Below are 15331 nucleotides of genomic sequence, written 5' to 3' on the forward strand. Positions count from 1 at the left end.
TTCGAACTCTAAAGGTGGGTGATTCTTCTCTGTTATCTTTTATGAACTTTAACATAAAAAACATTTAACATATGGAAAACTACATCTATTTCTTTCTGATGTATATTGTCCCACAATAAAGAACTAGAAATTCACAGGCAATATGGACGATAAAATTGAGTTTTACTCTACAAGGGTTTTTGAATCATAAAAATTAAAACTTTCTTCTATTGCCTTCATATTATGCCTCCCTTTGTGTTAAGGCCTTTATGTATAGTTATCTATTTCTTTGTGTATAGTTATGTATTACTTTATGCATAGATATGTTAGGGGATACCAAGACAAAGATCATCATATTCTTTTTTTTTTTTTTTTAAAGATTTTATTTATTTATTTTTCCCCCAACGCCCCAGTAGATAGTTGTCTGTCATAGCTGCACATCCTTCTAGTTGCTGTATGTGGGACGCGGCCTCAGCGTGGCCGGAGAAGCGGCGCATCGGTGCGATCCTGGGATCCGAACCCGGGCCGCCAGCAGCGGAGCACACGCACTTAACCGCTAAGCCACGGGGCCGGCCCAGATCATCATATTCTAAATTCTTTATTTAACTCACCTAGCAAGACTCTAACACAAAGTAACAAGGCCAAAAAATTAGTGTAAGGACAAAACTATACAGATTCTTTGTATGTAAGATACTAAATAACTAGGAGCTTTAGTGCCTACAGTTCAAAAATTTTTCCACTAAAAATATTTATCTTTGCCAAAGAAACCAAAATATTCAGTACATAACATACTGATAGCTGTTATAGATTTGGACACATAAGGTTTACATTCTCTAAAAACATAGACAATTATCATTGAAAAGAAGGGAAGTTTCTGATATCTCACCTCTACATCTATGAGAAATTTTATATTTAATAGCAGTATTTTTCCCAAATTGTTACAGCACAACACTCTATCTTTTGTTGTCTTTTAAACAATAATCTAAGCTTTTCAAATAATTAGTTCTCAGTCACATATTCTTCCTTTTATGTCTGATTATCAAACTATTCTATTTTAAAAATGAAGATTTGAGATCCTATGTTACATTGTGACTGACTTTACATTCAAATAGATGTTTTTTAAATTAATACTGGCCATTCAAATGGCAATTTATATTTTATTTTAAATAGACTGGGAAGTTATATTTTAAAATAGAGTAGGAGCACTTTACAATTCTAGGACCTTTCAGACCAAGTATAAATTGAGCTACACAGCTCCTATTCACGATGTACAGAAAATATGTATTTCTCTATTAAAAGCAATTACTCTATTTTCAATGTACTCACTTTTATTGTTAACCTTACATTCAAAGTCAAAGCTTTTAAGATACAGGTAAAGTTAACTTTGAAACCAAATAATTATAACACATTTTAATACATCCGTAAGCCAAAACCAAGTTATCATATGAATAACAGTACACAAAAGAGAAAGCCTCCTACAAGTAGGGAACATTCGATCTTCTGGAGAGTTTCTCAGAAAAATGACATTGCTTTGGAAGGACTGTGAAAGCATTCGAAAGTAATGGCTTGCCCTTTAAAAATATCGTTAGTACTCATTTAAAAACATTAATAGTTATTTTCTTTCAGGGCATTTTTCATTAATATTTCATTCATTTAAAGTACTTTGGAAAGGACAGCAAAATGGCCTAAAATTAGAGGGCATTTTCAAAAAATATTTCTTTAATAAGCAATACTGTCATACAAGTTATGGATCTTCAATGATAATCTAGACATAAATAATACAAGGCATACCCTAAGATATACGGCAGCGTCTAAATAAAAGGAAGAATATTAACATCCTATCTTATACTTTAACTTATTTGAAAACAACCTGGAAAAAATCCTTTTAAGAGAGAAAGTAAGCACATTTCTCTGAGGAAAATTATGTTAAAAAAATATGCACCCCAGTAATATTTTTAACCTACGATACGGAATGTTTCTGTGACTTCTCTCTCTGACACGCCGTATTGCTGATTCCTTCATCCTGGCTACAGGCAGCCACACTGAAGGCCGCCACGGACCATAGCTATAGCACTGCATGTCAGACGTGCCTCTCCTCTCCCTTTCTATTTCTTAATGGCTGGTATGAAGCCCACTCTTTTAGCCTTATCTGCCATGATAGCAGTCCCTGCTGAAGGCAGCCTCCCTTAGACCACTCCTGTCTTCTCTCAAGACTCTCTTGATATGAATGTCCACTCATCCTTGGAGGTTTTAAAAAAGAATTTTTAATCTTTCAGACTTTAATTCCTTTATATATTCTCATAATCCTTTGATACAGGACTATAAGACTATATCCTTTGATATAAGACTATAAGAATATAATAATCATACAGTATTTATTCAAAGAAGTAAGAGGCTACAAAGAAGAACTTAAGATGTTTAAGCAGCACTGTCTAATAGAATTTTTTATGGACAGAAATGGTCTATATGTGCTGCCCAATATGGTAGCCACTAGCCACATGTGCCTCTTGAGCACTTCAAATGCTGAATTTTTTTTATTTGATTTTAATTAAATTTAAATAGCTACAAGTGCCTAGTGGCTACCATATTGAACAGCACAGGAAAGAAAATGTGGAGCCACCTGCATTATTTGCCTCCCTGGCACCATAATTAGAGAGAAAGGAAAAGGAAAGACAAAAGAAATACAAGCACGTATATCACCTAGGAAAACCTTTATTCCTCTTGCCCCTTTCAAGAATTATCACTATTGGGCCGGCCCCGTGGCGTAGCGGTTAAGTGCACGCACTCTGCTGCTGGCGGCCCAGGTTCGGATCCCGGGCGCGCACTGACACACCGCTTGTCAGGTCATACTGTGGCGGTGTCCCACATAAAGTAGAGGAAGATGGGCATGGATGTTAGCTCAGTGCCAGTCCTCCTCAGCAAAAAAGAGGAGGATTGGCATGGATGTTAGCTCAGGGCTGATCTTCCTCACAGAAAAAAAAAGAATTATCACTATTAATATCACCATAAATCTGTACATACTGTTAATTTCTAAGGCTAATTCAAAAAAATTTATATCTCATGTCTTAATTTAAAATTCCAAAACATGTCATAGGAATAAAAGTAAATTGGAGCATGTTATTAATAAGACCCTAATACTCTCCTCTCATGTCTACAGAGGGAGAGGCCTTCTACTATATTCCCCAGAAAGGAACATTGGGGATTACTTCTAGTCACTCCCTCCCCCTCATTATTTGAATATCCCCCAAGGAGGAGGATTGATTAATGAAACTGGGGAAAGTGGATAAGGACACTGAGCATGCGGGACCTCGGCCTGCATTATCTGTTCTCTATTCCTAGAGGTGGGCAGAGTAAGACGTGTACTTCACCATCAAGGCCCACTTGTGCTCTTTGATATAGCTTTTCCAGCAGCAAAGCTGATATTTTGTTCCTTCTCTCACTTCCATATCTACTTTTTTAATGTATTCAGAACTCACAGGCAGAAAGGGGGTGTAATTCGCACCACCACAAAACCTAGTATTTTGTATGTGTCAAACAGGACAGCAATTGTACCAGAGGAAATGGAATAAATGGTAAAAGGTCTTTTTTTGTGGGATTTAGAGATGAGTCATAACCAGACAAGATCTTTGCGAGGCCAAGCAAAAGAGAAAGATAGTGAGAAAGTATGGAAGTAAATGTAGGAACTGACAGAGTGACCATTTATTTATCTTGACCAAGTTGACTATCCTCAAATCAAGGTAGTTTCAAGAAATCAAGAGCAGGATGGCCTTTTGTATTCTTAGCGAGTTTTTGATCTGATTCAAGGTCCTGGAGCTTATTATAAAAGCACTGTTCTTTACATCTCCTAGTAATAAGAACCTAAACGGCTAATGAAACTAAAAACTGGAAGAAATGGGAAATTAACATTTATTGACCTATTATGAGTCCTACAAAATAATGCACCAGTGCATGGCCCATTTACTCTCAGTCCCCTCCTTCACTGCTCTACAATTCTGTTCTTGTCTCAAAGGGGCTGACCCTGCAGGCTGCAGTTCCCAAGCTTTGTAATCAACGGCTCCCAACTAAGGCTGGCCCGAGGGAAGGTGGGAAGAAGGCATTAACCAGGGTATTTCTCTCCCTCTCTCTCTGCCGTGGCAGTTTCTCTGGCAACAGCTGCATCTTCCCCATGGATCCAGTTTCTGCGATTCAACACCAGCCCACGAGCTTCCAGAACACTGCCTTCTCCTCTTTCTCTAGCATAGGAGTGGACCAGCTTCCTGCTATTGCTCATCTTTGGAGTGCCCCATTGTCCCTATGTGATCTCTCAGTCTATCACCTATTTAACCAATTCCTGGTATCAACTAATTTTTTAAAAAACTGTAGAATGCTCTCTGGTTTCTCTCCTGTTAGGACCCTGACAATATATACAATACACACATAAACATGTATGCGTATGTATAGTTTGATTCTGATTCTATCTTCAGTTACTTCCTAGGAAAGCATCTTTGTTAAGACCGAGGAAAGCACTAGAGACTCTTTAGGTATTATTTAGGTATCATGTAGTATTATTAAGCTTTAAGAGGTCCATCTTGGTAAGAGAAATGTTTGACTTCTGGATGTTTCAGTTTGAGTGCTCTGAATTACCTGCACCACCCCTCACCCCACCACAACATCACTGATAGAATCCATTGACTAAGAGGAGGGACTCTGCAAGTGAGGTAGAAGGACGAAGTCCTGGGGGGATTGGCCATGAAGATGGACAAGGGACAGAAAGACTTCCTCACTCAGGGAACACCCATTCTCTTCATCAAATTCATTGTCCCTTCCCCCAACCCTGTGAGGGAGAGAGGATGTAGGAAGCCCACACTTTTACCAGGTTCACCACTTCTATGAATTTCTAGGATGTTTCTAAGGAATATTAAACACATTCCAGAAATCTCTAATGTCAAAGCATGATTTTCAAAAAATATAAAAACATTGCTTGTCCAAATAAAGTCAGTAGTGTCAAGTATTTACTTACCTCATTAATGAGGGAAGCAGCAAGATGGTGAGTCTGGTTCAAAAAGAATTAGAAAAATCAAAGTATTTTTAGAGGCTTAAAGAAAGGATAGAAGAAGAACGCTAATTGAAGTACAAAACTAGTTAATATCCTGCAGGGCAATAAAATTGCAACTTCTGGGGTTCATCTTAAAAAAAAAAAAACCAAAATGAAAAAAAAAATCAACAGACTAAGATAAAAACAATTTAAAATAAATACTAACATATTAACATATGCATTAAAAATTTGGGGCAAAGACACACACAAAACTATTAACAGGAGTTCACCATTGAGCAGCGGGTCTGATGATCAAATGACAAAATTTTCTGTTTGTATCCTTCTGAGAAATTTGGATGTTTGGCATAAGAATGTAACGCTTTTATAATTTAAAAGGCTTATTGAATTTTTCCTCCTGGTATTAAACTAGATATCCACAGCCACGCTCCAAACAAGCATCACTGAAACATCATTTTAAATTTGTATCTGAGATGACAAGAAAGTGAAGTGTCCTTAAAAGCAAGATTGAAATAGAGGAATTCAGAGAGGTAAGCCAGACTCAAGCCCCATTGGCTCTATGGGACACACGCCAAGCCCTGAAAATCCAACACTTCCTTTGTGATAGCCATGCAGAGTGAAAGGGACAAGAGCTAAAGCAGAGAGGCCACCATCAGCCTAGGACACACCAGCAAAAAGTGAGGATCTCAAAGGGTCACACTTTCAGTAGGAAGGTGACCTAGAAATTATCCTGCCGAATAAAGAAGGACAACAAGGAAAATTTGTTCTAGTAACACATAACCCAAGCCAGACACAGGTAAGGTACCTGTGTGGTCCAAAAAAAGCTCAAGGTAGTAATTTTAGTTTCAGGTAGTCCTAGGTCATTAGTATCCTTGTGCTCCCAGCAGTAGAAAAACATTAATTCATTCTAACAGAATGTATCTTCAAAATAAATCTCCAAGTTCCAAGGAACAGGAGGTCCCACTTTAAAATTACAAAACACACAAAGAAACAAGATATGAGTAAAGGTGAAAACAAGCAACCAAGAAAAGGAGTAGGCCTGGGAAACCTTTATTTACTAGAATTGTATATGTAGATTATAAAATAATATTTAATATGTTTAAAGAAAGAAGATTAAAAAAATAAGTGAGGAGCACAGAACTATGAAAAATGAAAGAGTTTTAAAAGAGCCAAAGAGAAATTATAGGGATGAAATTATAATAACGGAAATTTAAAATACAATGTGTAAGTTAAACAGATTAGACATTGGTGAAGAAACAATTAGGAAACTAGAAGATCTAAAAAAAAATATATATCCAGACTATAGTAGAGAGAGACAAATAGATGGAAACTATAAAGAGGTTAGTAAATAATGGTATACAGAGATGGAAGGTCTAATATATATAAAGTTATAGAGAAAAAGTCAATATTCAAAGAGATGATGGCTGAAATTCACAGTTTATGAAAGACATCAATCATATTCAGGAAGACCAAAAACATTTAACAGGATAAATAAGAAAGAAATTCTACTTAGACACATAAAACTATAGAATACCAAAAAGACAAACAGTATAAAACCAGACAGAGAGAAAAGGCAGATTACCTGGAAAAGAATGAGTTTTAGATAAGGAGCCAAACTCTTAAAAACAGAAATTAAAGGCAGAAGAGAAAATAATATTTTCAATGTACTAAGAAATCTAAAATCTCTCAATTTCATGACCTAAGAAAACTATCCTTCAAAAGTAAAGGCAAATAAAGTCATTTTCAGACAAAGTGTTTTACCATCAACAGACTCTCACCAAGGGAACTTAATGATATACTTGAAGCAAACGTAAAATAATCAGAGGAAAAAATGTACATGAAACAAAAAAGTATGATGAGTATATAAGTGTGCATAAACATAGATACATGTACATGTATTTGTAGTATAACTCCATAGTAATAATAGCTAATTTATAATACGAAAAAGAAAAAACAATAAAACCACACAAAACTAGAACACAAATCAAGAGGGTGATTGGTGTTAAAGTATTCTTAGGTTCAAAAGAAAAGAGATTGCTTATTTTTGTCCCCTTTAAGTGCATGCATGTTAAATTTCCTTTTTAAGTGTGTGCATGTTAAATTTCTCTTTCAGGATCAGCAGAAGTGAATGTGTCTTTCAAAGTAGTAAATGAGGAAAAATGAAATGAGAAATTAAAAATCTAGCCAAAAGAATTTAAGGATGAGGAAGAGGAAGGAGAAGGAAGATCACAGACAAGAAAGAAGGGGAAAAAGAACATGGAAAAAGTAGCATACACTGAAAATTCAAAATGAAATGTCAGATATAAATTCTAATTTATTTTCACAAACGATACAAAAAGATAAAACTACCAGGTAAAGACAAAAGATTGTCAGATGGGATTTTTTTTAAAAAGCATGCATATGCTATTTACAATAAATTCTCCTAAAATATAAGAAAAAATAAAGGTATAAAAATGATTAATTGTGATGAAATGTGAGTAACTGCACACATCAGCATAATAAATCTATGAAACATAATATTGAGGGGAAAACACGAGTCTCAGGTGAACATATGGAAGATGATGCCACTTAAAGTTCAAAAAGATATAAAAGCAAATAATATATTAATTAAGAATACATGTATGTTAAAACTATAATGAACAGAAAAAAATGATAAATCCCAAATTCAGGAAAATGGTTACCACAGGACAGCGGGAGAAAGGGATGTAGAATTAAGGACGGATGCATGGAAGCTTCAACCTTGTAGGCAACACTCTGTATCTTAACCTCATTAATAGGCAGGTGGGTGCCTGTTTTACTGTTAGGATAGTCTTTTTGATATATTTAACCTTTTATAAAAATAATTTTTAAAATAAGTCAAGGTATTATACCCCCAAATTTTTTATCTTGACTTTTTTCCTTCAGATCATCTTGATACTGAGTCCATTGATCTTGCTGCTTACCGCAAGCTTTTCTATTTCTCTCTTCACACATGTGGTACATGGCACAAAAAGTTCATCAACTCCAAAGTTAAACTCTTCCACCGGATTTGTGTTTTCAAGCCCAGAAACGCAGAAAAACTAGATTCCAAACCTGACTCTGATTAAACGGAACAATGACACACAAAGGCTGCCCACTTGCTTTGTGGTAAACATATTTTACTGCAAAATTTTCCAAAGTGACATTCATGAAGCTATAGTTATATAGTTAATCAAACGTAGTTCCAAACCTCCTTAGAAATCTAACAGAAAGCTAACTTTAGTGTGAAAATATTTCTTGTAAACCACAAAATGCATGTTAACCACCAGTAAAGGAAAATTATGCCTAAAATGGCAAAACACAAAGACCTGATAAGACTGGATTTTCTGAGACAGAAATCTCGTCCTTGACAGCTGCACCAAATTGAGAAAATGAAGACGCATTCTAGAACTCATTTGCTGTATCCACAGATGGGTATGGACTAAAATGCTTGATATCAATCATAACGATGTCAGTATCTACCTTTTTACGTTTCCAAACCCACATATTCGATAGCTCAAACATAATTGTTGACTATGTCAAGATCCACTAAAAGTTGTATTTGGAAATTTGAAGAAGATGGTCATCGTCCCAGTGTTGCGAAAATAAAGCAACTGTGCTTTTAGCTCAAAACTTGCACCAAAAAAATTGAATAATCAATAAAACTTCAAACAGATCAACTCTTCATAAAGCAAGGCCAAGAATCTGGTATTTAATACACTGCTTTTCACATAATTCACTATCCAGTAAAAGGCTGACATGGCTCATAATTGCTATGCAGAGTTTCAGAAGTTGATGAATGGCTCTAAAAATATTGCATATCTGCAGGGGAAGGGAAACCAATGTAAGGGGGACCTCCTACTTTTTCCTTGACTCTTGATTTAAATAAATCCTGATCCCAAACCAGCACTGGAGAACCATTATTAATCAGTTCACTTGTTTCTTTTTCAACTCTATTCACAGACACTGAAAGAATTTTAACTCTAATTTTCTCAGTAATACCACAGGTCTAACAATGATCTCAAAAGCTTACAAAATTAGATTTCCTTCTTTCTTGGAATTTAGTTACATACAGTACACAAAAAAGAAGCTATGAAAAACTGACTTTATCAACAGACACATCATAACTAACAGCCAAGTCCAAAGATTTGATCATAGGTATAACTTCAAGTTTTCTCTAATTGGAGCACTAGACACAGAAAGACTCGATTATCTCTTCAATTTTCTGTCTACATAAAGTGCCATGATTTCAGAAAAATCTCTCCAATGATAAGATTTTCTATTTTTTTCTTTTTTTAAAGATTTTATTTATCCCACCCCCCCCCCAAAGCCCCAATAGATAGTTGTATGTCATAGCTGCACATGCCTCCAGTTGCTGCATGTGGGACGTGGCCTCAGCATGGCCGGAGAAGCGGCGCGTCGGTGCACACCTGGGATCTGAACCCGGGCCGCCAGCAGCGGAGCACGTGCACCCGACCGCTAAGCCATGGGGCCGGCCCTATTTTTTTCAATTAAAAAGACTACTTCATAGAAAATATCCACAGCACTTGTGGATTTCTTATAATATATTCTAGATCTGGCCATTTTGGGGGAAATAATTCCATAAGTTTTGGGGGTTTTTTTTAAATAAGTTTCAAATGAAAGAGATATATAGCATTATTCCCCAGTACTTTTAGGTGAAATTACAATAAATAATTGTATCCATTGTAAATGCTTGAATTCATAAAACCTTTCAGTTTTTCTTTTGCTATCATATTCATCTACTCAAAATATGAGGACAAAGAGAAAAAGATAAAGGAAAAGTCTATTTTTCCTTTTCTTTTCTTTTTTTTTTTTTTTTTTTGCTGAGGAAGATTCGCCCTGAGCTAACATCTGTGCCAGTCTTCCTCTATTTTGTATGTGGGTCGCTGCCACAACATGGCTGCCGACAAGTGGTGTAGGTCTGTGCCCAGGATCTGAACCTGGGCCGCCGAAGTGTAACGCACCGAACTTAACCACTAGGCGACAGGGCCACCCCAGAAAGGTCTAGTTTTAATTATACTGAAAAGCCATGAATATCCCCAATGCCCAGTAGCTGCCAGATAAACTGAGAAATGAGTGTATTCCCCACCAACCCCAAAATACTCTGTCTTCCTACATTTGAACTCCATAAGAACAGGGCCTGGATCTGCTTTGCTATTTACTCAAGCCCCACGTCTAAGATACTACTTGAAAAATGACAGGTACTCAATAATAACTTTTTTAAATGAATACATTTAACAAAGGTTGAGACTAAACTGAAGACCAGACCTCTTCGTGTATGACTATACCTGTCAAATAAATTCCTCATTCAACTTAGTTTCTAACAATAGCCAAGGTAAGACTGAAGGAGGTGAAAATTAAACCTCATTGTTTCAATCAACAAATCTGTACCAAGCACCTTCTATGTGCTAAGCACTGTGCCTGGTAAAGAGAGGTAAATAAGACACAGGAAGTCCTTGGTCTCAGGCCACCATTAGTTTACAGTATGGAGAACAGGTTGGAAGCAGCAAAATATGGAAAAATAAAGATAAAATTGAAATATACTAAAAAGACTCTTTGTTCACTCTTCATACTCCTTAGTTAAAACTCACTCACTTGCATGTCTCAGCAGGTTGGGTCTTTTTTTTTTTTAATTTTTTTTTATTTATTATTTTTTTGTGTGTGTGAGGAGATCAGCCCTGTGCTAACATCTGCCAATCCTCCTCTTTTATTTGCTGAGGAAGACTGGCCCTGGGCTAACATCCATGCCCATCTTTCTCCACTTTATATGGGACGCTGCCACAGCATGGTTTGCCAAGCGGTGCGTTGGTGCGCGCCCGGGATCCGAACCGGCGAACCCCGGGCCACCACAGTGGAGCGTGCGCACTTAACCACTTGCACCACCAGGCCGGCCCCAGGTCTTTTTGTTTTAAATACTTGTACTGTCAAGGATTTTTTTCTTACTAGAGCCTAACTACAGAAAAGTCCAAAAAAGTACTAATCAGAGAGAATAATAGATTCTTTTACAGACCATTAACATCCAGTCACAGTTTGTCGTTCTAGCCCTCCAAATATACACACACACACATATACAGACATACAGATGTATTCTTATGCAGAAATAAGCATTCATTTATTACACAATAAGAAGTCAACACTGATCCACCATAGATCCTTGCAGCTCTGAAATTCTGATTCTATAACTGCTCAGATATCTTATAACAACTTCTGCTTAAAATTTTTCAAAAATATGCTGGGCTAAAAAGTCTAAAAATTGATTGAGAGAGACACCTATAGTAATGATGCCAGATACAGGACATCAGTTAAATCTGGATTTCATAAAAACAACTAATAATTTTTCAGGGTAAGCATGTATAAAATTCAGATTTTACTGGCCATCCTGTATGTTTATTTGCTAAATCTGACAACACTAACCTATGGGATCCTATAAAGATGCCATTTCCAATAAAGAAAAAAATAAATTTTATTTCTCGCTATGTCAAACAGGAATCTGCCAGGATATATACAAATTAAACTGATAGCAATCATGACTAGAAACTCTCTTTTTAAAACACCTTAAGTTTTTAAAAATTCTAAGAAAAAAATGAGTTTTTTTTAAAGTCCATAGGCTATTTATCACTCAGTAATAAACACAAAAATACTATTGAGACTGTATTTCTCCTTTTTGTTTTTTTTTTTTTTGTGAGGAAGATCAGCCCTGAGCTAACATCCGTGCTAATCCTCCTCTTTTTGCTGAGGAAGACCCGCTCTGAGCTAACATCTATTGCCAATCCTCCTCCTTTTTTTTTTCCCCCCAAAGCCCCAGTAGCTAGTTGTATGCCATAGGTGCACATCCTTCTAGTTGCTGTATGTGGGACGCGGCCTCAGCATGGCCGGAGAAGCGGTGCGTCAGTGCGCCCCTGGGATCCGAACCCGGGCCGCCAGTAGCGGAGTGCGCGCACTTAACCGCTAAGCCATGGGGCTGGCCCTGAGACTGTATTTCTTCATGTATATAAATATTATACATTCAATTTTTACCTTGAGAAGCTGAGGTATAACAGCCATGTATTTACAGGTGCCATGAAGAAAGTATTAAGCAAAAATGACACATTCATGACATATGTCTAATTTAGTAACATGCCTTGATGATATTGAGATTTATAAATTACCTCACAGGATTACTAGTCAAAGACACACGGAGGGACTCCAAGCACGTGACAAGTCTCTCATCCGCAGACCACATTTTCAGTTCATAGATGAATTCCTGAGGTGAGATGTGCCGACTTCTCTTAAGACTTCCCTGTAAAATAAGTCAAAAAAAATTGAATTCATGCTGTGTGAAGATTATCCATTAAAAAAGACTATCCATTAAAATAACAATTACATTAATCCCACCTTTCATATTAACAGCTGCACGCAACTACTTTGAGCAGTATTATTTTGAGGGAATGATTTCCTTACTTCTACCCATAAATCTATAAATTCATAAACCATAGTATCCACAAAAGATAGTAACATACTATCAAAACATTTGCAAATTAAAATAATGGCTTTTTCAAATCTAAAATATCATGGAAACAACGAAGTATATATCATAGAAAATATCTTAAAATATGATAATATATTTTAGGCACATGCAAAATAAAAATCAGAACTCAATACAAGAATGACCCTATTAAAAGTAATATTCCAAGTAACACAAAAAGCTGTTAAGTCACTGATTCATTCAACTATCATGAAGCACCTAGATCTAGGCACTGTAGACACAGAGATTATCAAAACCTAAGCATGGAATGAGAAACACAAGCAAGGAAGTAGTACTTTTCAGTGAAGTCTAATTCCTATAACACGGTACCCAGGGACCCAGAGGAGGAACACCTGAGTTGGCAGAGCACATGTGGGAAGCCTGAGTATCAGGGAGAAGGTATGAGTTAGGGAGGCAAAGAATTAAACAGGAATACCTTCCAGACTAAAACATAACACACATGCATGTCCAAGAATAAAAACAAAAGCACACACAACTGAAGATACAGCAGAAGATGGAGTGATGGAGCTACTATACGATTAGCTTTTCCAGGGGAGTTTTGGAAGGATCATTCTGGCAGCAGTATTGAAATATGGATTACAAGAGTTCAAGTTCACTCATTAATTCTCTTTTAAGTGCCAGACACAGTTTTAAGTGCTGAAAATAAGAGCACTGAACGAGAGACAAAAATCCCTGCCTGCATTGAGCTTCAATAATTCTCCACAGGGAAGAATAAAGAGAAACACATAATAAATGAAAGAAACAATGAAAATATATTGCATCGTAGATAGTGGTAAGTGCTACAGGGAAAAATAACAGCAGGGAAGAGGAATAAGGAGCATAGGAGGTGGGATGCTATTTCAAATAGGGTGATCAAAGAAAGCCTCACAGAGAAGAATCTGAAGGCCTCGAACTTGAGTGTTAGAATAAAAGTCTGAAGGAGGTGAGAAACTAATCATGCAGATATCTGGGAAACAGTTGTGACAGAGGGGACTGGAGGGCTTATAGGCCACTGAAAGAACTTTAACTTTTACTCTGAGATGAGAAGCATCAAAGCAGAAAGTCCTTTTGAGAAGGTAGATATGTGGTCCGGATAAGAAATGAGGATGTCAAACAATTAAGTCCAGAATTATTTCTATCTAAATTGAAGATTACACATCCAAGGGAAAGGAAAGGAACTGTAGATGTTCGAAAGCAAATGAGTTGGGATGGCAGGAAATTACATACATTTTTCATTTCTTTTCATTTCTACTAATTTGCTATAATGTTATACAAGAAAACATTCCCAATAATGCAAAACAAATTAGCTCTGGGAAGACAGGCCATTTTCAAAGTGGTAATTTACCAAAGAAAAATTCAGTGGCAAAATCTCAAGAGAATGAAATGATAAAGCTGAAAGGAGAAATGAAACAGTGAGTGCGCTGAAAATGAATATCCAATTTTTTTTATCACTAACTACATTATATCTCACTAAAAAGAGAATATATTCAAACTTGTACCAACATAGCTTTTATCAATGTCTTTTTTTGCTTTAAATTACCAAAGTATTGCTTGTTTGACACAGAAAATTGAGAAAACAGAAAAACAGGGAAAAAAAGTACCACAAAATGACCATTAATTTGATATTTCTATTTTTAAAGTATTTTTTTCAAAGATATGTACATAATATTCCATACATATTCATATATAACACATATCTTACAAAAACATTATATGATACGTATTGTTCTGTAGGCTACTTTTATCATTGACTAATATTTCATAAACATATCCCAATATCAATAGGTAAGTCTTAAAGAAAATGATTTTTTTTCCTGCCTACAGACTGTTAACATACCATTACTTACCTGATTTAGACCACCATTATTGGACATGTAGGTTGCTTATAATTTCTTTGTATCATTTTTCAAGTTTCCTACGTATGCTGTCAGGCCAATATTTTTATCCAAATATATATATCAATGGAGGTTAAACCAGATCTTTTGTAGTTCTTTCTGAATTTATCATTGAAACAATTATGATTTTGGTAGAATCAAAATAAATCGAAACTGAATACATGAATTGTTTTCTTAGACAATTCATATATTGTTTGGGCAATATAGTAAATACTTTGGGCAAGCCCCATATAGCAAATACTTTTAAAACATAAGAATAAGCAATAAGTGCATTTGGATTAAAAATGTGATATTAAAAGATTAAAAAATAAATAAAAAGCCACCTGCCCACCTCTTAGCCCTATCTTACAAAGGCAATCACTTTTAATTCCCTTAATGTTAATTCCTTTTCTTCTGATAGCTACTTAATATGTCTCAATTATATGCTTATTCTGATCTTTTTAGACTTGTAAGTTTTTAATATTGCCTTGAACTTCTGTTATGAAAGATAAGGATTTAATTATCTTAAAACATTGGAATCTCTACTCTCTCATCCTCTGACTATAGTTATAGGTAAAATCAGTTGAACCAAAAGATGTCATTCCATGAAATGGGAGCTAACTGAACCCACATTCTATGAAGTCCTTCTAGCAAAATTCCTACAGAGATGAGTTCAAGCATCCAAAAATGTTAATAATGCTTTGTTTGCTTTAATGACACGGAATAGGATATTTTATGTACCCATTCATAAAGTCTCCCATCTGCTATAGTTTCCATGTTGGTCAAACCAAGATGTTCCTCCTTCTAAATCTGGGAACAAGAGAAGCATGTCAGCTCTTACCATTCTTATTCAGTATTATACTGGAGGTCCTAGCTACTGCAACAAGGTAATAATAACAACAGACCTACAGGTTACAAAGGAAG

At 35.9% G+C, this 15331-nt stretch overlaps 1 protein-coding gene across 2 annotated transcripts in view; it reads right to left on the reverse strand.

The window, feature by feature from the left end:
• The window catches only part of DIAPH3 (diaphanous related formin 3), a 486334-nt gene that overhangs the window by 360030 nt on the left and 110973 nt on the right, over window positions 1–15331 (reverse strand). For both annotated transcript variants that reach the window (XM_058548276.1, XM_058548275.1), the window contains one exon: window positions 12178–12308. In XM_058548276.1, coding sequence (XP_058404259.1) covers window positions 12178–12308 — 131 coding nt within the window. The remainder of the gene's footprint in view (window positions 1–12177; window positions 12309–15331) is intronic.

This window comes from Diceros bicornis, chromosome 9 (assembly GCF_020826845.1).
Source record: "Diceros bicornis minor isolate mBicDic1 chromosome 9, mDicBic1.mat.cur, whole genome shotgun sequence".
Lineage (NCBI taxonomy): Eukaryota > Metazoa > Chordata > Mammalia > Perissodactyla > Rhinocerotidae > Diceros > Diceros bicornis.